At 34.7% G+C, this 26,925-nt stretch overlaps 1 protein-coding gene across 2 annotated transcripts in view; it reads right to left on the minus strand.

Moving 5' to 3' along the window:
• Positions 1 to 26,925, minus strand: part of ITGBL1 (integrin subunit beta like 1) — a 210,265-nt gene that overhangs the window by 123,608 nt on the left and 59,732 nt on the right. For both annotated transcript variants that reach the window (XM_025924365.2, XM_086708507.1), the window contains exon 3: positions 1,957 to 2,103. In XM_025924365.2, the coding sequence (XP_025780150.1) occupies positions 1,957 to 2,103 (147 nt within the window). The remainder of the gene's footprint in view (positions 1 to 1,956; positions 2,104 to 26,925) is intronic.

Consider the following 26,925-nt stretch of genomic DNA (forward strand, 5'->3'; position numbering starts at 1 on the left):
TGTTACAAAGGCAAAATCAGTAATTACAGAGCTGAGACATCAGACAACACCTTGACCGGGTGATCAAAATTAACCTCACCACTGAGAGCAGATGGGTAACATAGATTTCCAGATGACACATCCTGAGAACACAAAATAATCTATCTTTCAATTCAGCTAAGAATGTATGACATGAATCTAATCATGAGGACACATCAGACAAAGCCAAAATGAGTAACATTCTTTTAAAAAAAAAAAAAAAGGATGGAGACAATTTTCTTCAAAATTTTCAATGCTATAATACCATCGTCTGTGGAAATGGTCCAGATTAAAGGAGGCTAACAAGAGATAACAGCTAAAGATAACTCTGCCCTAGACTGGATCCTACAGAGGCAGGGAAATGCTGTAAAGGACATTGTTGGGACAATAAACGAAACTGGAATATGGACGGTAGATTACATAAAAGAATTTCATCACTTTTACAAAAAAAAAAAAAAAAAGATAGACTCAGATATCTTAAAACTGCATTCTATATCTTACCAAATATGTTTGATCATCTACTGAAACAATTCTGTAAATTTTCTCCTGTAAGGTATGCTAATGTAGCAAATCACATGTTTTTTCCCATAATGTTGAAACACTGGGATTCCTAGTCTAACCCCTATTCAGTTATAATGTATTATCACAAAGAAAAAAACCTAGATTTTATTTGAAAAATAAACAATAAAAAATAAATAAATCCAAAAATAAAGGACAAACAGAATTCAAGTCTTACTACTGAAAGAAGTTTGGAAAGCTGGACGTTTTCAAATGAAGAGGTTCCGTGGTAAGTGTGTGTGTGTGTTGGGAGGGGTGGATGTTAGGAACTGGAGGTAGAAAAATCCTCCTGAGAAGACAGAAAAGACTGATGTGCTGGAGAGAAGGAGAATATCAGTGAACACAAAAAGTGACCTGACTGTTAAGGACATTAATCATGGTCCTTGACTGATCCACTCACACCTTGCTTTGGGTATGGCCTTGATTTCTACTAGCAAAACCCTCTTACTGCATTTAATCTACACAGAGCAATTCACTGCAATCTAAGACTGTAGAAAGATTCTAGCTCTGAATATAGAAGGACTCTACCAACAAGGGGAGGAACTTCAGGAGGGAAGATTCTCTAGTCAAATACTTGTCTTTAGCACACAAAACAATGGCTCATGCCCATTGATCTCCATAAGAATTACCTGGAGAGCTTTAAAAACCCACCTCAGGCCGGACCATACCCACCAAAACAACTGAAATAAAGCCTCTAGCATTGTAAGGGAGCATTCTCAAGTTCAGCCAGCTTTGAGAAAAGCTGACTTTTGAGGCTCCATGCGCCCAAGTATGAAAAGAGTATTAAATTATAGTAATACCATCCTAGTATTCTTGAAACCAAAACCAGTTGTTTTGTTTTATATGGTTTTCGTAATTAATTTTAACAGCTTCACTATTACTTTCTAAAAACTGTTTTTAAATGACTTCTGTGAGATGCAAAAATATTTTAGCCAAATGTAAAATCATGACGTCACTCTATCCTTCTATGTGCATCTAAAGCTTCTATCAAATTAAAAAGATTTGCTTCTATTTGATACTAAGGTATAAATTCAAAGCACTCTTGACCTGTAATAGAAAATAATTAAATCAGTTTATATAAATCCTTTTAAAAAGATTTAATCCAGCATTCAAAATCATAGCTCACAATTTACATAAAATGTTGTTGGGGTGTTGTTTCCTGTGAATATCCTGCTTGAAGAAGGCATTTGGAACAGCTGGAGAGCATCAAACTTGCCAGTCTCAGCAAGATGACATTTTTCCCTATTGATTTATCTGAATTTCATTTCAAAAATATATACTCAAAAGCATTCTCTCTCAGAGGTTCCACATTTCTTGACGCCTACATATTTCCATTAAAACCCAAATTTGATTATTTAAGGATTTTCATAGATTTCTTACCTGCGTTAGAGCAGATGACATCTTGAGAATTCTTGCACATTTGGTTACTCTTTTTCTTTGTCAGGTCACAGTGAGCTGGGTATTGGCAGGCATCCCCAAACCATCCTTCGTCACATTTGCACTTGCCACAGTCACACTTACCATGGCCTGAGGATTTAACAACATCCAGTCAGACTCAAATTGTTTTTCAGAGAAACCCATTATTGTAACTGAAAGTCTTAAGGGTGATGTTGGTTCAAGACTGAGTTACAATGAATTCAAAAACATGTACATTATGGAGGCCGAGGGGTAATGCTAATGCATACAGTATAATGGAATATGTGGATTTTATTTCAATAACCAAAGTTGAGAAATCACTCTTAAACCATTAATTAATTTGTAGAGACACTAGATCATAAACTAGAAGTTTAATTATACACTTCTAGTGTATAATTTCTGTCAGAAAATTTAACACTAAAAAACAAAGATACATCTAGTACCTCCACATTTAAGACAAAAAAGCCCAATAAAAATTATTTCCATTTAACTGCATTTTATAACACTTAAAGCCACCACTCTGAGTAACAAGTCTTACATGAAACTCCACTAAACTAAACACTGGCCTTTGATTTATTGGCATTTAGCATGTAATAAAGTTTAATGGACATATTAAATACCACCTTGGGATAAGACTGACATGAAAAAGAAGCACATACTTTGTTTCTTAATAAGAAAATATGGTTCAAGAATCAAAAGGGTTAAGAGCCATAGTCATCTACCTCCACAGAAGTTTCTCAACTTTTCATGTTCTTGAGTCAACATTGTGCTATTTTTATTCTTATGATAATTAACTTTATTAAGTCTTGGTTAATGAATCCTACCAATGTTTATATTGACTACACACTAGTCAGATCCAAGTGTAATACATGTACAATACGTGGCTCTTGTCCTCAAGTAACTTAAAGAGTAACTTAAAAAAAAAAAACCAAAGATGGGGTTATCTTCAGCCAGAAATATTCGTCAGACCTTGTGTTAAGTTGAGCAATATAGTCTCCTATAGAAATAACAGGAGAGAGATTCTGTGAACTTCCTTGACCTTTAAATGAGCCTTGAAAGGTGAGCAGAGTTTGAATGGACTGCAGGGAGAATATTCTTACATTACTCAAAATAATAATGCTATGTCCCAATGCCTGAAATTCATATACCAGAGTGGAATGGAATCATTGATCTAGTGCCAGCAGTCATTCAGTGTGGCAGCCAAAATCCACATGATGAGGTCCAGATGGCCAGTCAGAATGAATGACTCGGAGGTGTCCCATTTGGGCATGTTCAGCAGAGCCTGAATCTATGATTGGTTGTGACTTTAAAACTCCTCTGAATGTTGCCCAGTCCATGTAAATGTTTCTATTCCTGTTGCATTTTTCAAATTAATTATTCTATTTTGCAAACAAAACCTTGCATGCACCCTAATTGTAATTCATTTTATCCAGTGCACATTACTGTCAAATTGATTGTATCATTTTGCATTCCTGTCTGGCCCTACACGATATTGTCAATCTCGGCCAACTTGGTATCATTTACAAGCATAAGTGATCTCTCCTGCCAACCATCCAGTCTATTTATAAAAGTATTAAGCCAAATTCTTGAAGTGGCTAAGTCTCTTTTTGCAAAGAAGTATCTCGGTAACTGTAATTACTCTTTTATAATATTAGCGTATTAGGTTGAACCACATGAGATCACCACTATTATTAGTTTAATACCAGCTATTTCTAATGGTTCATCTCAATAAAACGGCTTTATCTAAACAGCAAAGAAAATAGAAATGATTTAGAAGATAATGAAATGCAGTAGCAATGATTTGCTGAATCTGGAATAAAAGAATACTCAATGTTTCTTTGGGATGGGACATTTCAGATCCTAACCAATGGTATAGAGATGGGTGGTGGTGGGTAGGCCAAAGGTTACAGATTTTTTAAAGGTGGGAGATTTTAAAAATATAGGGAAACTAAGGAAAATGTACAGATGATAGGAAAGGACCCTCCATCTCAAACTGACCCAAAGAAGCATTAGGGGGAGCAATATTCTAGGGTGCTTACACCCCAAAGTTAGCTCATGGAGGCCCAGGTTCAGAAATTTCTTCCATAAAAGGTTCTGTGATAAAATAAACATGGGAAAGAGTCCCACTATATATTTAGTGTATCATGATATAAATCAGCACACTGAAGCTTCTTAATGTCCTGTCATAAAAAAGCTATTTAACTTTCACTCAGAGTACATAATATTTTTTTACTAAGATGCCTCTTTTTCTCATAAAGCACATAAATTTCCTAGACCACACTTAGAGCAACACTCTATTAGATAATGTGCTTTCAACTTTTCATTTAGCATCTGATCAGAGGTGAAGAAGATAGTCAATGTAGGACAGGGTCATATGCCTTTATATTGTTTCTAAACTTTATACCCAGTAAAGGTGTCCTTGATTCACTTTTTCCTTTTTAGGAAAGTGAGTAGAAATCAATTTTTTTCACTGTCGAGAATTATCAAGTAATACCCTGCATGACCTAATTTGGAGGTAAATATATAATTTCTTTAAGACAGAAAATCTTCAGACCATTTTTACTCTTTCTCTCTGGTTAATAATTTCTTGAGCAGACCCCAGGGAATAGGGTTGCTATCTTATTGTACTTATATTATAGGTCATCTCCATTACAGCATCAACAATATGGCTTCAAAAACATTCCATTTTTCAAAATAATTTATCCGCTGGGAATGATGGCCCAGGAGAACCAAAGAAAAACCCCTGTATCTTAAGGCCCAGAAGAGGGCTCCTATTGTCCAAGGTTGAAGAGTGGTCTTTGCCAGCCATCTGAAATCCTAACCACCAGAGCATTCACCGTTCTGGCTGTGTAGGCCTCTCCAGGTCTGTTTCTTCTCCAGAGAACCCTTAGAAAATGTGGTCTTAAAATGAACAATCCAAGATGCTTGGCAGTATGTATGTTGCCCTTCAAATAAGTTCCCAAGGAGTCAGGAGAAAACACGCACACAAAACAAGTATGTCACAGAAATGCCAAAACAGCTCCTGCCAAAGTAACAAGGAAGAAAAAGTAAAAGGCCATTCTTGCTGTTTCCAGGTTGGCAGTCGAGTAGCCAGTTGCTGGAAAGGACAGACAAGCCATAGTGGAAGGTAAAATCCAGTAGTTTAGCATCGTATTCGGGTAAGAATGTGGAGGCCTGGCCTGCTTTCTCCAGTGCTTCCCTGAGGTGAGCCTTGCCTTGATCTCCACTGATAAAGGAAACCACCCCAGCAAAGACAGAATAAAGTTGTTTTTGTGATTCTCTAACACGCATCAGCAGCTCCACCATTACTTCTGGATCACTTTTACCTTGGGAAGCCTAACTTATGCCAGGGGCAGTGGTGACGAATTGGTTACATTAGTGAGCAATGCAGAAGTGGTTGCTTTTGATTTTTAAATTAAAACAAACTGCAAATGGAAATAAAGACTTTGCCAGGATTGAAGAACTTAAAAAAAAAATCTATTAGCCATTTGTATATACCAATGAAAAAGAATTGTACCTACCTTTTCCAAATTAAAAAATAATAATAGAGACAAAGAAGATAGCAATGAACTCTCTTTCAAGTCTACTGATATTTTGGGTAAAAATAAACTGCTGAAACTAATGTGCCTATCAGATTAGCCATATGTCTGGTTTCAAGTCTCAAAAGGGGAAAAATAGATAGATAGATAGATAGATAGATAGATAGATAGATAGATGATACATACATACATCGATGTACATATAGGTAGGTATAGGTATAAGATGAATGGATAAAAATACATACATGAAATGTTACTCAGTCATGGGAAAGAAGGACATCCTATTGTTTAGGACAACAAGCATGGTTCTTGAGGGCATTATGCTAAATCCAAAAGAGAAAGACAATCACTGTATGATCTCACTTATATGGAGAAATCTAAAAAAAGCAAAAAACAAAAAACAAAAACCCAACCAACCAACCAACAAGCAAGAAAACCCAAGCACATGGAAAAAAGAGATCTGGTGTGTGGTTTCCAGAGGCAGGGGGTCAGGGAGGAAAGTTGGAGGAAGGTGGTCAAAAGGTACCAATTTAGTTAGAAGGAGTACTCGGTATACAATGTACAACACGAGGACTAGGATACAAGGAAGCATTGTCTGTGTACCTGTATGAGACGATGGATGTTAATTACATTTGCTGTGGTCATCATTTCCCAACCCGCGTAAGTCATGTCATCATGCACCTGAAACTTGCACAGTGTCACCTATCAATTACATTGCAACAAAACTGGGAAAATCCTGATTATTAATTATTATCTCATGAATACTACTAACAAAAACTTTATCATTTAGATTTTAACATTTAGATGTTAAAAACTGACTCTCTCTGGGGGTCAAATAAGCTAGGTATACCACTCTAGAACCTCATGGTAACCTCAAAAGAGATTATCTTAATTTAGGCACTCAGTTGGCCCTGCAAATCTATTTGTGTTGGTCAAATAGGCAAATTCCCATGACCTGCACTGTGTCCTACTTTCCAGAATATTCAAACAAGCTCACTTAATAGGCTCAAATTTTCTTCTATTCTTTCGGAGCCACTATACGTTCCCCAGCCTTCTCTAGGTATAAGAAACAAAAGAACTTACTATGCCACACCTAGAATTTAACAAAAGATTGTGAAAGGATCCCTTATCGAATATTATAATTATTTCATGGTTTGCGATAGAATCTTGACCCTTTTCAGGACAGGGGCACCAGTCCCTGACTTGCTTCTCAGGCCAACAAAACATGACTTCTTAGATACTTCTGCTTCCCATTCCAGAGAACAAGGGAAAAATTCTGTGTAACAGAGAGTTTTGCCCTAGAAAATAAAAGGCCTGGGCTCTAGTCCTGCCTTGACATTAATCAGACACGTGACCCTGATCAGGAAATTAGAAGAGAGGAAAAGAACAACAGTAATTATTAGCTTCCAGGTACCATAAGTACTTTATACAGGCTAGTCTGCTTTATTTTCATAAGGAGCCAGTGAGATTTTGTTTCCCAGTTTTACAAAGAAGAGGACTAAAGTATAATTGGCTTGCTGAAGGTCACATAGTTTACAAGCTGAAAAGCTGTGTTTTTTCCATTACAGCCAACATTATCTGTTTAGTTTCATCGCAACAGACTTGAAAGGACCCTTTTTGTTCTAGCAAAGGTGGTGTCCGTAAAAGCCATGGATTGGTGGCTTGACAGCACTGGTCTACTTATTGCCGTTTCCTTTTGGAACTCACAGGCCCCAAACTGGATTATTGATAATCCTTGATGAAAGAAGTCCTAACAGTAAGGTTATCAGACTTTACTCTTTAAAATTAGATAATGCTAAAGTTGGTAGATAAAAGAATTCAGGCCCTAGTCACCTAACTTCTCTAGACCTCAGTGCTCACCACAAACCACCAGAAGCCCAGGAGAGAGACATAAAACAAAATTTCCTTCATAACATAACCCTGCTGATACCTTGATCTGAGACTTTTAGCCCCCAGAAATGAGGGACAAAAATGTCTGTAATTTAAACCATCTGGTTTTGGTACTTGGTTATAGCAGTCCTAACAGAGTAATATAGGAGAGCTCAAGGAATGATTTCAAAGAATTACAGAAAAATAAAGGCTTATCATTTTACACGTCTGAGTTTGTGGCTTGGAAAAGTAATTTTAATCCATATGCTTCAGAGATGACTCCATAAATAATGGCTGAGGCCAAGGCCATCTCTGAACCTTCCAGGCAAAAATCTCTGAACAACAGTATATATTGCTCTCCATTAACTTGTGTCCAAAGGAGATAGGAAAACAATTTAGTAGAAATCCCCCCTCTAATGAAACACACTCCCTAGGCAATCACTGAGAAACAGGCCAAATGATTCTTTATGGTGTATATCTCTGTTCATTCTACTTAAAATTCCTCCATTCCCCAAATCATGTTTCCTAGAAAATAAAACCACTTCCTTCACGTGAAAAGAATACCACACCTCTCCTTCTGGCCCAACTGCATTACTAAATTCCTGTGGGCTGTGCAAACTGTCCCCCATATAAAGGTTCCAAGCTATGCCCAAGAAGTAGACTTTTTATAAAAAGTCTGAACTTTTATAAAGAGTTTTTGTAAAGTCTACTTTTTATAAAATCTATTTTTTAATAAAGAACTCTTTTATTGCTCCTTAAATAAGTCAGTGCCAGGGCTAAAATCACAGATTATCTATGATCACCTCATAATCCTCAAATGTTATGATCAAGCAATTCTCTGGAATGTTATTTTTTCCTCATACAACTAAAAAGGAGCAGATGGCAACAATTTATTTTTTTATTTCCTTCTCAGTTCAAAAATTAACAAACATTGTATGTTCAGTTAACTTTATTATAAATCTGCTAATTGCAATGATTTCCTTTTCTATTAACTCAGTAACTCCCTAGGGTACAATACCTCTGCTCTAAGCTGTTATAAAGTAGGTAGTTAATAAAAGTTGTTGACAATTTGGTTGACTTGATTGGGAAAAAAAACGAAAACTTTCTCTTCAAGCAGGTAAAGGACATTAAATCATGCATTTTCTACAATATAAAGATCAGTCACCAGAAAAATATTTATCAGTAGCTGGCATGGAGACTAAATTGAGCTCATTACTATTCATTTTTAAAACTCTTCAGTAACTCAAGAAGTATTTTATAAAATTTAAAAAGCAATTGATGGACAAGGTACGAATACTTAAAAATGAGTTGTCATTTTACATTTCCTTTAAAAAATTTTTTAAAAATCTAGATCAGTAGACAAAAAAATTAATTTGTGAATAAAGCCAGTGGGTAAGAATTTTTTTTTTTATTTTTTAGGATATTATACTCTGTTGCTCTGTTGGGATACCCCTACCTCATTTCCTTAGGAGTAAAAACTAGACATAGCTCATCTGACAAGTAGAACTCTTCTAGAAATCATGTATCCTGGAGGAGGAAAGGCAGATTGTACTGAGGTGTGCATTTTGGTGATCAAAAGGAAAGGCAAGGTAGCTATAACAGCCAGTTCACTCAGTTTATTTTGAAACCTTTAAAGCCAAACCATCTGGAGAAGTAGAAAAACAGTGTGACAACAGTGGTGGCCATGGCTCCAAACAAAGGGAATATCTTCATGTGAAAATATGATCAGTTCAAAACTGACCTACTCCAGTCCAGAATGCCCTCCCTGTTCTTGACTCATGAGCTATGTCATTCCCCATTCTGAAAGTCTACAGCTATCATAATGTATGATAGATAAGCTTCACCTATCATTAAATTTACAAAGTGTCTCCTTTTTAATCATTCTAGATAATGTGTCTCGTCTTCCTTTTGGGACTGGCAAACAGATATTTATTTACTTTGGAAAATAGCTTTACCAAAGTATACTATGACGCATAAAATAACAAATATATACTAAACTCCTGAGTGACATATCACTTTACTTCATATTATTTTATTTGATTATCAAAATGGCATGAAAAAATAGAAAACAAGTATTACCAACCTCACTTACAGAAGAGGAAATCTTTGGTTCATGTCTGTAAATGATTCCTCCAAATTTTTAATGAGCATTCAAGTCTCCCACTCAGCTCATGTACCCTGAGACTCAGGAGCAAGAGTGAAATCCCCAGACTTCCTGTCCTCCCTCCTCCCACCTGCCTCATCCACTTCGTCTCCTTCTCTCCAGCCCCGGAGGCCACATTAAGGTCTGTCCATTCCTTTCAAGAAGCCTTGACTGCTTTGCCTTCTGGTTCTTTGGAGGCATAGTTCCTCTCTCTCCTTTATTTCAGCCTCAGCTTCATTAATTAGCGCCTTCCCTTTATACCATAAAACTGAGCAAGTGTGTCCTATTCTTTCTTTACAAAATGTAATCAAGACTGCCTCTATTAAACGTGTGTCTCTAATTTTAATCTCTATTCCTGTTCATTTTTCCTTTCTGATTCCAATCTCCAAAAAGGTAGTTTTCTCTCCCAGTCTCACTTTTTCTCCACAATCAGATTTCAATCCCACCATCACACTGACATTTGTCTAAGATGACTACTAAGCTTTTTATTCCTTAAATCAATTGACATTTAAGTCTTTATCTTATCTGTTCCTTCTCTATTCTTTGATGTATTCTTTGCCATGTCCTTCTCTGCCTCCTTGTCCCCCTCCATCATGCCTAAAGATATAGCATCAGTAAAATCCATATTCCCCAATGCATCTGAGAAAAGATAAGGTAAATAAGAGGAATAAAAAACTCTGGCACATTTATTCTGAAAAGACTTCATTAAACCTGATAGTCTTTACATTTCTGAATCATACTAGGTTTTAAGCAAGCTTGAACTATGTTTTATTTTTTTTTCCCTGTCATTCAGGGAGCAGTTGGAAAATAGGAGGAAGGCTCATAAGGAATAACAGAGAAAATTAAAAAGGAATTACAAGCAATATTTCTTTTGCATATCCATATACCCAAGGTGCAAGATAAATAGTGTAAAGTTAAATCCGCCACATATACACACTTATCAGTTTTCTTAAAATTAGCAATAAAACATTTACATTGTTCTAAGTCTTAATTCTTTTTAAGTCTAAAACACATCTTGGAGAATTTCTGTCAAGAAATTTGAAGTGGGGCTAGATTCAATTTTACTCTATTTGAAACTAACAAATTAACCTCCTAGAGTTTCACAGTTTCTGGCAGAAGACATGAGACTCTTGGGTCAGAGTCAAAGGACTTTATTACTCACATCAATAGCAGTAACTTAAATATCAGTTTGAGTCACTTATCAAATGCCAGTTCCCACAGGACAACACAGTGAGGGTCATATGATGCTTGCACATTCAGTGGGTTCTGTTACAGGAGGCGAACAATGGAAGACACAGGGACCATGACTCTTTTATAATGGGCCATAAGTACACCTGAACTTGCCCCAGAAGGAGACATTATTTTATTATACTAAGCTACAAAGTTTTCTTTGCTCCAGAGGGAGACACTAAGTCTATCTTCCAAGCCTGCTCTCTGTACAAATATCCATGAAAAGACACTTTATAATAAAAATAATCCGTGCCTCTGTTGCTAAAAAGTACAGAAATAGAAGAGATCCATGGAGAATTATCTCCCAACAGCTATTGATATTAGTATCTTAGCCCATATAAATCTACTTTACTCTTTCTAACTCTTTACTCTTTGCATAATGTTCGATTGTATGTAGCCACAATAATTTAGCTATCCTTTATTGGTGTGCATTCAGCTAGTTTTGATCATTTGGCACTATAAACAAAGTCATCATAAGCATTTTTCCTTACGCATGTATCTTTGTGCAGAAGTATGAATATATCATAGGATAAATCATTATAGGTGGAGTTTATAGATGAAATAGTATTGCATACCATTAAAATTTTAATAGATATGGAAAGATTTGTTTCCAAACTATATTAAATACATTATCACTAACAATGTGTGAGGATACACTTGCCAACACATAACACAGAATATTATCAAATAACCTGTATCAATCTGAGCATTAAAAATTATAATGGACATTTTTGTTGGTATGTGTTAACTGTGGATGAAGTTCAACCTTTTTGTTGGTTTATAAATTATTTTTTTTTATAAACAAAATTATTTTTTTGGAGAGAGGAGCTAATTACACTTAAGGTCAACTTAGGATAAATTCACAGATATACACTAATATATAATATAAAAAAGGAATGCCAATTTCAGGTAATTGATTACTTATTATTACTCATTACTTACAAGAATTATTTTTTTCAGATGGTTATTTTGTCTTGTTTTGTTTTAGATATATAAGATTTGAATTAAATTAAATAAAAATAACTATTTTTCATGTATTTAGTTATTTTGTTCATCTAGGCTTTAAAATTTATATGGACAGATATTATTTTGTTTTACATTATCAGATCCTTTTGTATATATGTAAAGAAATGTTAAGGGGGAAACTTAACTCCTTGAATATCTTTAATACTAAGCAACAAAAAACACAAACAAATCAAGCTTTTACTTTAAAAAGTAAGTCACGGGGCGCCTGGGTGGCGCAGTCGGTTAAGCGTCCGACTTCAACCAGGTCACGATCTCGCGGTCCGTGGGTTCGAGCCCCGCGTCAGGCTCTGGGCTGATGGCTCAGAGCCTGGAACCTGTTTCCGATTCTGTGTCTCCCTCTCTCTCTGCCCCTCCCCCGTTCATGCTCTGTCTCTCTCTGTCCCAAAAATAAAAATAAAAAAAAAAAAAAACGTTGAAAAAAAAAGTAAGTCATAAAATAACAATCCTTAGGAAAGAATAAGGAAGGGACCATTAAGACGAAAGCAGAATTAATAAATTAGAAAATAGTCACACAAACAAGTGAGCTAATTAATAGCTGGTAAAAAGGCAAAGCCATTAGCCATCATGATAAATACAAAAATATGCAAGATAGATGCTCACAAAATACATAAGGAAAAAGGAAAAATTAGCAACAAATTCTGAGAAAAGTAAATAAATCACTGAATTAGTACATAAAAGATACATAGATAGGTTATATATATGCAAAATTCTAATGTTGAGTATTTTGATTATTAGTCTTGGTAGTCTAAAGTTTGGGTTTATTTTCCTGTTTTGAAAAATTTTCAAGAGAGATTTTTAGCACTTATAGTCAGTAAGGTCTTGCTTTGTGTTTTATTTGCTTTAGATTGATTTTTATTTTTAAAATTATAGAGAACTGACTATAATATTTCTGAATTATTTTTCTTTCAAAAATTTTTTAAGTTTATTTCTTTATTTTGAGAGAGGGAGCACGAGCGGGTGAGGGGCAGACAGGGAGAGAGAGAATCCCAAGCAGGCTCCACACTAGTGCAGAGTCTAAAGCAGGGCTCAATCTCACAAGCATGAGATAATGACCTGAGTTGAAATCAAGTGTAGAACGTTTAATTGACTGAGCCGCCCAGGTGCCCCGTTTCAAATTTGAATACTATTTTTTTTATATCACTTGCTGGCACCTTAAAATACTGATTAGAGTTATGTTGTGAACATCCTCCTCTCATTCCTGATAGAGATCAATTTCCTATTTTTTTTAATCAGATTGATAAACTTTATTTCTAGAAATTGATAGATTCATCTAAATTTGCAATCTTACTGGAAAAACATTGTTCACTATGTTTTTAAAACTATGTTAATTCTATACTTAACGTATGCATTTTCATCCATAACATATTTTTCTTTTTTGTGTTTTGTTTCTTTGTTGTTTTTCATTTTGTTTGTTTCGTTACTAGTTCGGCTTTTTTTTTTTCCCTGATCAGGTGTGCAATAAGTAAGACTGTCTAGTTTTCAGGGTACCTGGAAGGCTCAGTCTGTTAAGTGTCCAACTGTTGATACCAGCTCAGGTCATGATCACACGGTTCCTGAGTTCAGGCCCTGCATCAGGCTCTGCACTGACAGCACAGAGCCTGCTTGAAATTCTTTCTCCCTCTCTCTCTGCCCCTACCCTATTCATGATCTGTCTCTCAAAATAAATAAATAAACTTTAAAAAAAAGGATTGTCTAGTTTCAAAAACTTAATATTGGGCTTTCTTTATTCTACTATTTTTTTTTAATTTCTTAAGTTTATTTATTTATTTTGAGAGGGAGAGAGAGAGAGCACACATGGGCATGCATGCAAGAGGGGAGGGGCAAAGAGACAGGGAGAGAGAGAATCCCAAGCAGGCTCCATACTGTCAGTGTAGAGCCTAATGCAGGGCTCACACCCACGAACCTGCGGGATAGTGACCTGACCAGGTATCAAGAGTTGGATGCTTAACCAACTGAGCTACCCAGGCACCCTTATTCTATTTTTGTTTTCTATTTCATTACCTTTTTCTTTTGCTTTTTTTATTTTATTCTTTTGTTGTATTTCTTACTTTAACTTTGGGCACTTAAAATGTTCTCAGCTTGTTTCTGTTGGTTTCATTTTTTGCTATGTGAATGGTTTTGTTAAGCAATCTCATAAACAAAAAAGGGTATAAGACTTACATAGGGTTTAACATCTATCAATGAAATAAAAGTTTTTTACCCACCACCCAGATAAAGAAGAATAAGATGATAGTGAGTACTGAACCTCTTATGCCCTACTACAATTGCACCAACTACTTTGAATTTTGTTTATGATTGCTTTTCTTTGTAATTTTATTGCATTGTATACATGCATAAACAAGGGTTTAACTTCAAATATTTTCTGATTTTTATAAAAGAATACTGTATCAATTTTGTCACTTAATGTTATATTTAATTTTATAACATACTTTTTACTCAATATTATGTTTGTAAGAGTCATCCATGTTGTCATATGTGACTGTGTTTCACTCTTTTCATTTAATATACTTCATTACATGATTATTTTTTAAATTATGCTTTCATATGCTTTTGGACTTTGGGTTTGTTTCCAGTGGTTGTCAATCCCAATAATGTGACTAAAACAGGTGAAATATTTGAAATTTTTAACCACTAGAATAACCCATCAGAACACAGGCCAACCCAAAAGCTCCCTGCTAGCTTCTGCCTTAACACCTCAGTTGTTGGAGCACAGACAGATCTGAGATCATAGAGAAATTCCAGGGGAAGGCCTGCAGTGGACAAAAAGGCAGAGGATTTTAGGAAACTCGGGGCCACATCTTTTTATCAACTGCTAGAGAAGTATTTCAATATTAACAATTGTTATAATCTCATCAGCACGGATTAGTTGAATATCGCCCTGACTACAAACATTCTTGAATATACTGTAGAATTCCTCTTCTTTGATTATTTTTCTCTATACCATCATATACTAAAATGGTGGCTCAATGAAAACCAAGAAAGTTTTATCTTGTTCACTGCTGTATCTACAGTGCTGAGGAAAGGTGTTTCTTAAAGATTCTTGTCTACTCCTTGACAGAATTTTTCCCTCTGATGGTTTCTTCAAAAAATGCTATGAGCATATATTCTCTCATTTCTTACGTGTTTGAAAATATCTGTCTTTTGTATACATATCTGAACAATTTTGATTACATAAATGTCCCTGAACAAGTTGATTTTTGTTTGCTTATTTGTATTTAGCCTGGTTCTCCCCCAGGATTCTTTATCTTTCAACTCAACAACTTCACCAATATTATATTTTGCTGCTGGTTGATCTGTATTTCTTTCTAGGATATGTTGTTCTCTTACCTCAGATTAACATGCACACCCATAGTCTCAACAAAGTAATCCTGAATTATATTATTGAAAATCATTCAATTTCATGTTTTTTCTCTTCTATAGGTACATCAATTATGCTGGATCCCCTTTCACCCTTTTAATATGCTATTTCCTCTCTGATCATTGGTATAATACTTGGTTATTTTTCATTTTTTTCTTAATTTTCTTTGTTCCTGATTGGCCTGAAAAGCGTCTCTTCTTTTTTTCTCTGTATTCCTTCCTGTGTTGTTTCTTCTTCCTGTATCCTCCCACATACACACACCATCAGCTCCTTTTACTTCTTCAGAGGTAGCAGGGCAGAAAACTTAAAGTCACAAACTCTGTAATTGTATTGCTGGTGTACAAGTAACTACTGTGTGAACTTGAACCAGTTACTAAATCTTTCCATGTATCTCAGAATATTCAGCTGTAAAATGGGAACAATAACAATAATTGCCACATAGGGTTATTATACAGAATAACTCGGTAGACAATTGTAAAGTGCTAAAGACAGTGCCTGTCACATAATAAAACACTATATGAGTATTTGTTAAATCCTTACAATTCTCTGTTTTATTGTAATTTTATCCTTGAATACTTGCATCTTCCCTCTGAGCTCCTGTTGCCTAGAAGCAATATAGACATTAGCTACTTTTATACAGAACTCTTTCTTTTTAATTTCATAACATGAAAATTGTTCATATTTTTTATCAGCTCCATAGTATGATCATCTTTCAGGTATTGACTATCTGTTTTGTTTGTTATATTCATGTTCTGTATTTCTTTCTTGCATTATCTTTTTCACAATTCTCATGCTCATTTCTCAATTATTATTCATCACTGAGAGAGATTTCTTCTGGAACATTCATTTTTGGAAGGATAATGTGGAAAGGAACCGGATAAGTGAACTTTTTCTATGAATATTTCTTTGCACCTGTGTGTAAATATTTGATTATTAATTTCTAAAGATAAATTTGATGAACTAGATGTTACGTGAATATGTAAGTTGAATAGATATGGCCATGTTTTCTAAAATGGTGTACATGACTTTTGTTTCTGCCAACAGTTCTAACTCAGTGTTTCTTCTTGCCCTGCATTGTGCATGGTTTCCTTCTGCTGGAAAAGATCTGTGAATCTCAAGTGGGAGAGGAACCTGTTCCAGGCTCCCATTATACCAACTACATATCTATTACTTCACTAACCCATAATTATCTCTTTACGTGGCTCTCTCCCCACTAAACTATTATCTTCTTTAGAACTTGGACTCTGTCATCTTAATTTTATATCCTTGGTTCCCACCCAATTTTCTGGAATATAGTAATTGCCCCTACAAAATACTTGATAAATACATAAATGGCAAAGGTTGCATAAAATTACTGTCCAGGTTCACACCACTTGTAAACAGTAAAAGTAGAATCTGAATCCAGTTTTTCCCATACAAATCATGTTCTTTTTCACTATAACTTTCCTACGTTATATCAATAGAAATTAAAGGACGCGAGTCTAGGTCAAAATCTGTTTTACATACTTGAAAGCATAATTATCTTTCACATGACTCTTGCAAATGACCCTTATTCATCCAAACACTGATAAAATTATGGTATATGGTTTGCATAGATATTAATAATAAGCTTTAATTTATGAGATTTTACAGCTTGGTTCAAATATAGTTTCTACCTGTGTAACCAAAGTTTGACATGGAATTAATAAACCCTCGAGAAAGTACTGCATAATTCTTTTTTGATTAAGCTGCAACTAGCCAAGTCTAGATAATTTTGAGTAAAATTCAATTGCTCCTCATGCAAACAATCTTATAGAACCTCTTATTTCTTCTTCAAATGAAGATACAGACTACATTTAGAGTCAATTCTATGATAAAATGCCTGGGATTGGTTATACTAAGTTAATAGTTGGTGATCCATAGGACAACTTTAATTCTCTCAGAAAGCAGAAGAATGTTACTGCTTTATATGAAAAGTTATGAGTATTTTAAAATCAATAGTTTTATCTAGCCAACTAGGCAACTATAGATAAATATGAGTAAAATTTAATTTTACTATCTAATTAGTATCATTGAATCAACCTTGAATCCAGGAAATTCAGTGAGATTATCATATTACTGCATGTTGAATGAAGTAAACTGCCCAGTTGTCAAAATTTATACTTCCATTTCAACATAATTTTTGCCAAAGTCACACCATGGGCAACAACACCCCAAACTGCCATATATTGTTAGTCCTAATGGTTGAACTCAAAGCTTTTCTTTGAAATGTTATAGATCTCCAAAGACTAAGTTGTATACAAAATTATTTTAATCTAATATAGTTCTATTCCTGGTTTTAAATATTTTAAATATTAGCTAAGTTACTTTGCCAAAATTTTAATTCTTATTGTTTTCAAATAGAATATCCCAGATAGCAAGTCTTTGACTTCCAAAATGTGCTTTCCAATGGTCAGAGCTGATACAATTTTTCTATAGTCAGGGCTGTTTGTAGTCAAGTTTATTAGAATATTACGAATGTTGGGGCACCTGGGTGGCGCAGTCGGTTGAGCGTCCGAGTTCAGCCAGGTCATGATCTTGCGGTCCGTGAGTTCGAGCCCCGCGTCGGGCTCTGGGCTGATGGCTCAGAGCCTGGAGCCTGTTTCCGATTCTGTGTCTCCCTCTCTCTCTGCCCCTCCCCCATTCATGCTCTGTCTCTCTCTGTCCCAAAAATAAATTAAAAAAAAAAAAAAAAAGAATATTACGAATGTCACATGTTTCAGGAAACTGATCATGGAATGCAACAAGGAGGTACCACTTTAACATTGTTACCTCTATATACACACCACCCTAGTAATATGTATGATCACAGTTAGGGAGAGAAACACTGGATACTAGAATAGGTTTAGGAAATAATTTATTGAAAATGCAGATTATGTGAATCATAGATAACAATATCCACTTATGTTCATAGGTGGTAGCAATAAATAAAGAAAGGCTTATATATTACAAGTTTATTAAGTGTCATTCGTTTCTTGACTATGCACAAATATCATCTGTCCTAAACGTTTTTCAGGGAACAATGATTAACAAGGGATTAAAATAAGTTAATTTGACCAGAAATCACCCTCTGTGTTTAAGATGATATTAGCTAGTGAATGACCATATAGGAAAATAATACAGGGCTTCCATCAATTTATTTAGAAATTTTCATGAGGCAGATAAGGTAAAAAAAACAAGGGTAAGAAAGGAAGAAAGGAGGAAGCTAACTTTCACTGAGTACCTATTATATGCCAGGGGCTATACTAGATCCTACCCATTGGTCAGCACAATGAATTATTTACAACCTTATGAGTTGAGAAAGAGAACGCAAACATGCAGGCTCAGGGAGAGCAAATGGCTTGTCTCAACTCATAAAATTTGATTCAAACCCAATATCCATTATCTTGTCTTTCCTACCACACTTCCTTCAACAATCACTATCAATTTTGTCTCTTTCCAACATAACTTTCAGGAATGCACACACTGCCATGGCTGGGTACTTAAAATTATGTCTGTTGAGAAATTGTTTTATTTAATCTTACCTTGATTGCTTTTTTAGAGAAAATGGACATCATTTTATGTATTTCTTTTTCTGGAAACTGCATGGTTCTAGATATTTAAAAAAAATGCAACCTTGTTCTAGTAGTAATCCTGACTTTGGGAAAAGAAGGGCAGTTAACATTGAACTTAGAGGAAAAAATTATAGCTTTATCTTCCAATTATTTGCTAAGGCAGAATCTTTATAAATTTAGGATCACCAACCTTCCCCAGGTATCCACATTTAACTACAAGGGAATAAACTGAAGGCCAAATGCAAAATCTATGTCAAGAAGCTAAAACACAGAACTCACCAGGAAAAACATACTCCAGAAACTCTGTCCCAACACAAATTATGCCTACTGTCGATATTTGATTTATAGCTCCTAAGACTCATATAAAACGATTCAGCTTGAACTTTTAGTAGCATGATTGTGAAGAAGGGCTTTGAATTGAGAAATGTTGCAAGGAAAATGTTTTTGTAATTCTCTCTACTTAAGTTTTGAGAAACCAAATTGTCTCCAAAGAGATTAAGGACATCCTGAGACATATTTTGTTTTTATTGTTGTTGTAGTTGCTGTTGTTTGTGAAGATTATGGCAATGTGTGTCAACTTGTTTTAGTTCTGGATAGATCTCATGTACTCAGGAGAACTGTCATATCCTTAAGGAATGAGTCTAGACCCAGACAGAGTGTAAATGGTTTCCACAGAGACACACACTGAGTTAGCCTAGATTCTGGCAGTCAAAGAAGTAGAGAAAACTTTCTCCAGTCATGATTTTCATAGGGGTTCAAGGATGTTTGGAAAGGGGCTAAAAGTTCAAACTAAACTAATGTGAACAGGAAGTCTTTTCAAATTTGACCACTAAAACTTTTAATAATTAAAATTAATATCATTTTGATTTTAATTAGTCAATTTTCAGATTGATTCTTGTCATTCTAGAAGCTTGTTCAGTGATGACGGTATTCAACTTTGGGTTAAACTCAGCTGAATGTTGACAGTAACACATATCCATTGAATATGGTACCTCAATTTTGTATTGTTAACACTGCTTTTAAGAGGAGTTTTTTTTTTATTATTTTCTGTTCCAAATTATTGTAGGTTATTTTAATTATATGTCTTCAAATAACCATGCAATAAAAATTGGACCTAATGCTAGGAGTTAGGACCTAATATTTCTAGATTCCCACCAATAACTATAATCATCTTTATGATAACACTATTATTTTAGATTCATTACTTTGATCAATCTTTCCACCTTATTAAAACAGTGTGATAGAAAACAAAGCATTTTGCAAGGTAACAGTTTAAAATTGTTCTGCATCAATACATTCTCACTTTATAACTTCATATTCAGGGAAGAATTTCATACATTCAACAACTTTCTTTTCCTCTTTCCAATCTTAAGTGCCAGGGAGTGAAGAGGACTTTCTAAGGAGAACACTAGTTAGAAAATCTGCAACAGGAATGCTGTCTGTAATCTATGGAGCTGACAATTTAGAAAGAAAGGAAGGTTAATATGCAATTAGCATAAAATATACTGACACAGAATTCCAAAAATGTACATTAACCTATATTTGGAATCTGTTAAAATATACTTAAGTATCTATTAAGCAGAACAATTGTGAACTTGATGATTTTTAATTTGCCATGAATAAACACACCACTTGTCAAATAACACATGGAATATTTACTCTGTATGTTCTTAAAATAGAAATTAGCTTCTTAGATAAGTAGAGAATTATTGCAAGTGATTTTTTGTACTTATTTACCTTTGGTTTTTAAAACTGTACTTAACGGTACTCAAATCCTTTTTTAAAAATTAACATCTCTTCAAATAAACAGCTTACTTCCAGGGGATAATTTGAAAAGATTAGTTCTTTAAATAGAGGTGTATACCTTATTTTCAGATGTACACTTTACATGTCTTGAATCTTTGAGAGCAAATTAAAAAGTATAAAACTTTCAAGAAAAGTCCAAATCACTAATGAAGTGCCTAAATTACTTAATATATTAAGGTACATTCTCAACAAAACTATGAAGTAAATTGCAGACACCAACGATCCCTGTTTTCAGTACACATCACCCTTCCAATTCCGTGCAAACCCACCCGAGGAGCTTGCCTTCCCAAGATAATGTTGATGGTTAATGTTTATCCCTTTCAATATACTTTAAAACAGCACAGTATCTGTTAACTAAACTGATTATGGACATCATTTTTCAATATATACATATACTGAATCACGTTTCACACCTGAAACTGATAATCACATTATATGTCAATTATAGCTCAATAAAATGAAAAAAGAAACATGGTATCTACCCCCCCAAAAATAGGAAGACCTGGATACATACTTGGCAACTGAATAAGTGAATGAACAGGTAATTACTGTGGAAAGCTAACACTGAAAGTAAGATACAAGAAGGAATTTCAGTCCAGTAGTGGCCTAGTAGAAATAGCAAGCCCTGAAGTCTTACCATGTAAACAATTATTTGTTTTCTAAACTCTTTTAGTCACTTTTTAATTTCATGAAGTGATACTGAGGTTTTTAGTCAATTTTTAATGATATGAAGTAATATTGAAGAGCTCTGATTTAAACAAACTACTATAAGATTTTTTTTAATTAACAATTGAAGCTAAGTATATAATTTAGATATTTCAGTTGAATTTCATGAACTTGGCTATCATTTATATTTTATCTCATATACATCCAAAAGTTTTGAAAATCAACATAATTTTCCTATAATATATCTTTATAGAATGAATTGGAACTCCTCTAGCAGTTTCAATACTGAAAAAAAATGAGACAAAGAAAGAGTGAGAGAGAGGGAAGGGAAAAAACAATCTTCAGGATGCTTTCAAACATGCGATTTGACTTTTCTTAGTCATTATTTTGACATGAGCCCAGGCCCAACCAAACACCACCATATGTGTGGTTTGCCCTGTAAGAACTTGGAACAGATGGTCAGCCCAAAACCAGCTCACTGGAAACTATTGTTACTCACATACAACATGTCCCAGAAATGTGTTTTTAGATCAATAACCACCATAATGGGTCAAAATCTCATCAGTATATTCCACAGATCCATGCCTAACTTTCTGAAGAACTGCTCAACAGCATTAGTGAAATCATCCAGTTTGTCATGAATATCCACCATATATGCTGAGTTACAGATTATATGAAATTTAGAAAGTAAATTAGATTCCATTCTTGTGTTAACTTTTTGGAAACTGAGAGCTATATATGAAATTACCAAACATATACAAACAATGTTAGATAAAATATTAAAAATATCAGCATGTGAAACAAAAATAATATTAATTTCTATTACAATGAAAAGGCCCTAGGAATACACACTAGTATAAACAAATTTTACTTTCAGGCTGGTTTTGGAGGTCCACCATCAAAAGGGAAGGTTCTTGGAGCTAAGAAATAATGGCAAAAACAATCTTAGGGGAGAAACTATCTAAATGAAAACCTGTGCAGAAATAGGGATGTGGAAAGAAAGATCACCCTGATACCTGGAATTCCTTTATGCTTGGAAGGTAATTCCAAAAAGCAAAAGCAAGAATATAATTACCAGTATCGTTGAAATTGCTCTTTAAGAAGTATAAGATCTACTTGTAGTCATTACTATATAATATTACACACACACACACACACACACACACACACACACACACAAACACATACACAAAAGGAATTACAAATGTCATTTGATTCTCTAGTAATGCATTGTATAAATATATAGCCATTACACACCATACCCTTTTCCTTCGAACCTCATTTATTCATACTTCTATACTAGGGCTCATTCTAATCTAGTCTTAGTATGGCAATAAGACTTATTCAACATAGGTAACAATAAATTTAAAGCTTACCACCTATCAATTTTCTTTCTTGTCATTTTGGTTGTCTGAGATTCATTCTTTTTTTTTTTTTTTAATTTTTTTTTTCAACGTTTATTTATTTTTGGGACAGAGAGAGACAGAGCATGAACGGGGGAGGGGCAGAGAGAGAGGGAGACACAGAATCGGAAACAGGCTCCAGGCTCTGAGCCATCAGCCCAGAGCCCGACGCGGGGCTCGAACTCACGGACCGCGAGATCGTGACCTGGCTGAAGTCGGAGGCTCAACCGACTGCACCACCCAGGCGCCCCTGAGATTCATTCTTTATTAGATTACTCAAGAAGTATTCATGAGAACATTATTCTCTGTGTTCTCGCATATAAAGAACAATTTGTGTCTTTGATATTTGAAAGTCAGTTTTGCTAAGTATAAAATTCTTGGTTGACATGTTCTCTTTTTGATTATCTTAATATATTACCTTATTCTCTTCTAGAATAAGACACAGCTGTCAAAATCCTGATGATAATCATATTTTCATTTCCTTATGTCACTGTTTTTCCTAGACACCCAAAGAAGTTTCTTTTTCTTCAGCAGTTCAGTAATTATATTAAAACATATCTTGGTCTTGGTTCATTTGGTTCAATAATCTCAGATACTTGGTATGTTCTTTCAATATGTATTTTAAATCTTTTCTTTCTTTTTTTCAATGCAGGAACTTCTCCTCAAATTATACTTTTTACAATCTGTTCTGTCCTTTGCTTTCATTTTCTTCTTTAGGGATTCCTGTTACCCATATTTCAGAACTTATTTACCTTTATTCAGTACATATTACTTTCTCTCAAATTCTTCTATCTCTCTTCATTTATTTCTCATTTTCAAAATTTTCCTAATTTTCACCTTCAGTTTCTCTTAAGGCATTGTCTAAGTTTTTATTTGCTCCTGTGGTACTACTAACTTAGTCTTCATTTCTGAAATATATTTTTTCATTTCTATTTTTCCATGTCCTAGTACCTAATTTCTTGGTTTCCTAATTGTTTTATGATGTCATTCCATGTCTTGCATTATTTTCTTAATGTCTTAACCTTGAAATACAAAGTTACAATTTTTGTCTGGTCCAACTGACCTGTTCTTAATTACATCTAAGGATGTTATTTTTCTCTTTATTCTCCTTTGTCCTACAATATCTTATGAGGAAATTCGGTCTCAATTTTAATAGAAAATTACTCTTTACATAACTTTTAAGTTCAGAATATCTTTGCTACCTTCACAGAGATCCCTCTTCTGTGGTTTTCATTTTATTTATTTTTTTTTTAATTTTTTTTTCAACGTTTATTTATTTTTGGGACAGAGAGAGACAGAGCATGAACGGGCGAGGGGCAGAGAGAGAGGGAGACACAGAATCGGAAACAGGCTCCAGGCTCTGAGCCATCAGCCCAGAGCCCGACGCGGGGCTCGAACTCCCGGACCGCGAGATCGTGACCTGGCTGAAGTCGGACGCTTAACCGACTGCGCCACCCAGGCGCCCCTGTGGTTTTCATTTTAAAAACTACTTAATGATATCAGAAAATGTTCATGATATAAATTTAATATCTAGAAAATAAGCATTCTAAAGAAACCAAATTAGAAATATATGAAGTAAAATAATAATAACAAAACAGAATAAGAAAATTCTAAAATCAATGATATAATAGATGTTTCCCTTAGGAAGCTAGGAAGAGTGCAAAGTAGCACAGAGAAATTAATAAATATAAGAACTAAAATAAATGAAATAAAAAACTATAGGGAAAATTAATGAAACCAAAAGTGAGTTTTTTGGAAAGATCAATGAAGTTAAGTAACAATGTACACTGTTAACAACTTGAAGAAGAGGTACCTGGTGTCTCAGATGGTTAAGCTTGGTCATGGTTTTGGTTTCAGCTTTGGTCATGATCTCACAGTTCATGGGTTTGAGCCCCACATCGGGGCCGACAGCTCAGAGCCTGGACACTGCTTCAGATCCTCTGTCATCCTCTCTCTCTCTGCCCCTCCCCACTCACTTTCTGTCTCTTTCTCTCTCTCTCTCTAAAAATTAATAAACATTAAGAAAAAAAAAACCACAAAGAATACCCAAATTAGAATCTCAGGAATTAGAGTGGACACGATTAGAGATTCTTTGAATACCAAAAAGGAAAATAAGACAATATTATGAACAGCTTGATGTCAATAAATTAAAAAGCAGATGAAATGGATAAGTTCATTGAAAGATAGAAACAACAAAATCTGACAAAAGAGGAAAAATCTTAATAGCCCTGGTAAAAACACAAATTTATAATGAAGTATTTTGCATGAAGAAAACACCAGACCAAATGGCTTCACTGGTGAATTCTATCAAAAGTTTAAGAAATATGACTCCTATGTAAACTCTCTGATTTATAGAGAAGGAAGATATACTTACCAACTGATTTCATGAGGCCAGCAACACTGATAAAAATACCAAAGATACAAGAACAAAAAACTGCAGACTGATTTTTCATGAAAAAAGATTACCAGATTGAATCCATACATATTTTTAAAGAATAATACATCATGATAAACTGAGGTTTATCCCAGGAATTCAACTGGCCTTAAAATTCAAAAATAAAACTAGATAATTTACCAAGTTGTCAGAATAAAGAAGCCACATACCAACACAAAACATGCAGAAAGATCATTTGACAAAAATTCAACACTTAATCATGACAAAAACTCTCAAGGTCACAGTAACAGAAGGGAACTTCCTAAACCTGATAAAGGTCACCTACAAAAACCTGAAGCTAACATTATGCATCATGGTGAAGAGTTCCTAAGATAGAGAACAAGGCAAGGATATCTATTCACCACTTCAGTTCAACATTATGCTGGGGTCCTAGCCAATGTAATGAGGCAAGAAAAAGGATTAAAAAGCATCCAGATAAGAAAGTAAAAATGAAAACTGTTTTTCTGCAAACAACGTGATTGTTCAGGTTGTCACAGCCTAAGGAATCTTCAATTCAAAAAAAAAAAAAAAAGCTCCTAAAACTAAGTGAATGTAGCACATATGCAGGATAATGGCCAATGCACAGAAATTGAATATATTTCCATATACTACCAACAATGTACTGAAAAATGAAATCAATAATACAATCCATTTAGAATAGTATCCAAATACTAAATGCATGTACAGTAAAAATTGCAAAATACCACCAGGAGAAATTACATAATATAATTTCAGTGTTTACTATAAAGTTACCTTAACCAAAACAGTGTGGGGTTGGCAAAAAGAAAGAAACACAGATCAGTGGAAGAGAATAAAGTCCTGAAATAAACCCACAAATACATGGTCAATTGATTTCTGACAAATAAGCAAGAAAAATTCATTCTTATCTCTACACTAAAGCCAGAGTGATAAATTTAAAGCAAATCAGATCCTGTAACAACACACTCTTGCTTAAAATCCTTTAATAGCCTCCCATTACTCTTGTGACAAAAATTTCCTGTCTAGATGGAGGCAAACAGACTCTGATGGATTCTCTGATTCCCTATCCTAACTCTCCTTTGCTCCTGTCCTACTGTCCTTTCTATGCCTTCAGCATCCCAAGTTATGCGTGCATCAGGGTCTCCTATTTTGCTGTTCTTTTTGCCTGAACTATTCCTTCCACAGACATTAGCAGGCCCAGCTCATTGTCACAATTTACTTCCCAATAAAAATAGTGTCACTTCAGAGAAACCTGCCCTGATCAGCCACTCGGAAGTAGCTCTTCTTGCCACGGTCACATCTCTGTCGTGAAATTTCTCATAGGTATCACTCTCTGAAGAGTCATTCTCTGAAATTACTTTATTTGCTTATGTCTTTGCCTTCCTAATCTAAAATATAAGCTTGATGAGAGCAGGCACTTGATTCATTGCCATATTCTTGTCCCTACAACAGTGCCTAGTACATGATATGCCTGAATAAATTTAGTTGATTAGTGAATTTCATTAGAAAAAGTTGGTTTCTGGGGCACCTGAGTGGCTCAGTCAGTTAAGTGTCCAATTTTGGCTCAGGTCATGATCTCACAGTTCATGAGTTTGAGCCCCGCATCAGGCTCTGTGATGACAGCCTGAAGCCTGCTTCAGATTCTGTGTCTCCCTCTCTCTCTATTCCTCCCCTGCTCATACTCTGTCTCTCCCTCTCCATCTCTCAAAAATAAAAAGATTTTAAAAAAATTAAAAGAAAACAAGAGTTGGTTTCTATTGCTTACAAGTAGGTGTGCGTGTGTTTGTGTGTATATATGTACATATGTATATGTGTGGGCATGTATGCATGTGAAATATATATATAATATAAAATAATCCATAAATCAATTATATAGTATATATATTTTATATACTATATTTATATAAT

This window comes from Puma concolor, chromosome A1, assembly GCF_028749965.1.
Source record: "Puma concolor isolate L17-30 chromosome A1, mPumCon1.1.hap2, whole genome shotgun sequence".
NCBI lineage: Eukaryota > Metazoa > Chordata > Mammalia > Carnivora > Felidae > Puma > Puma concolor.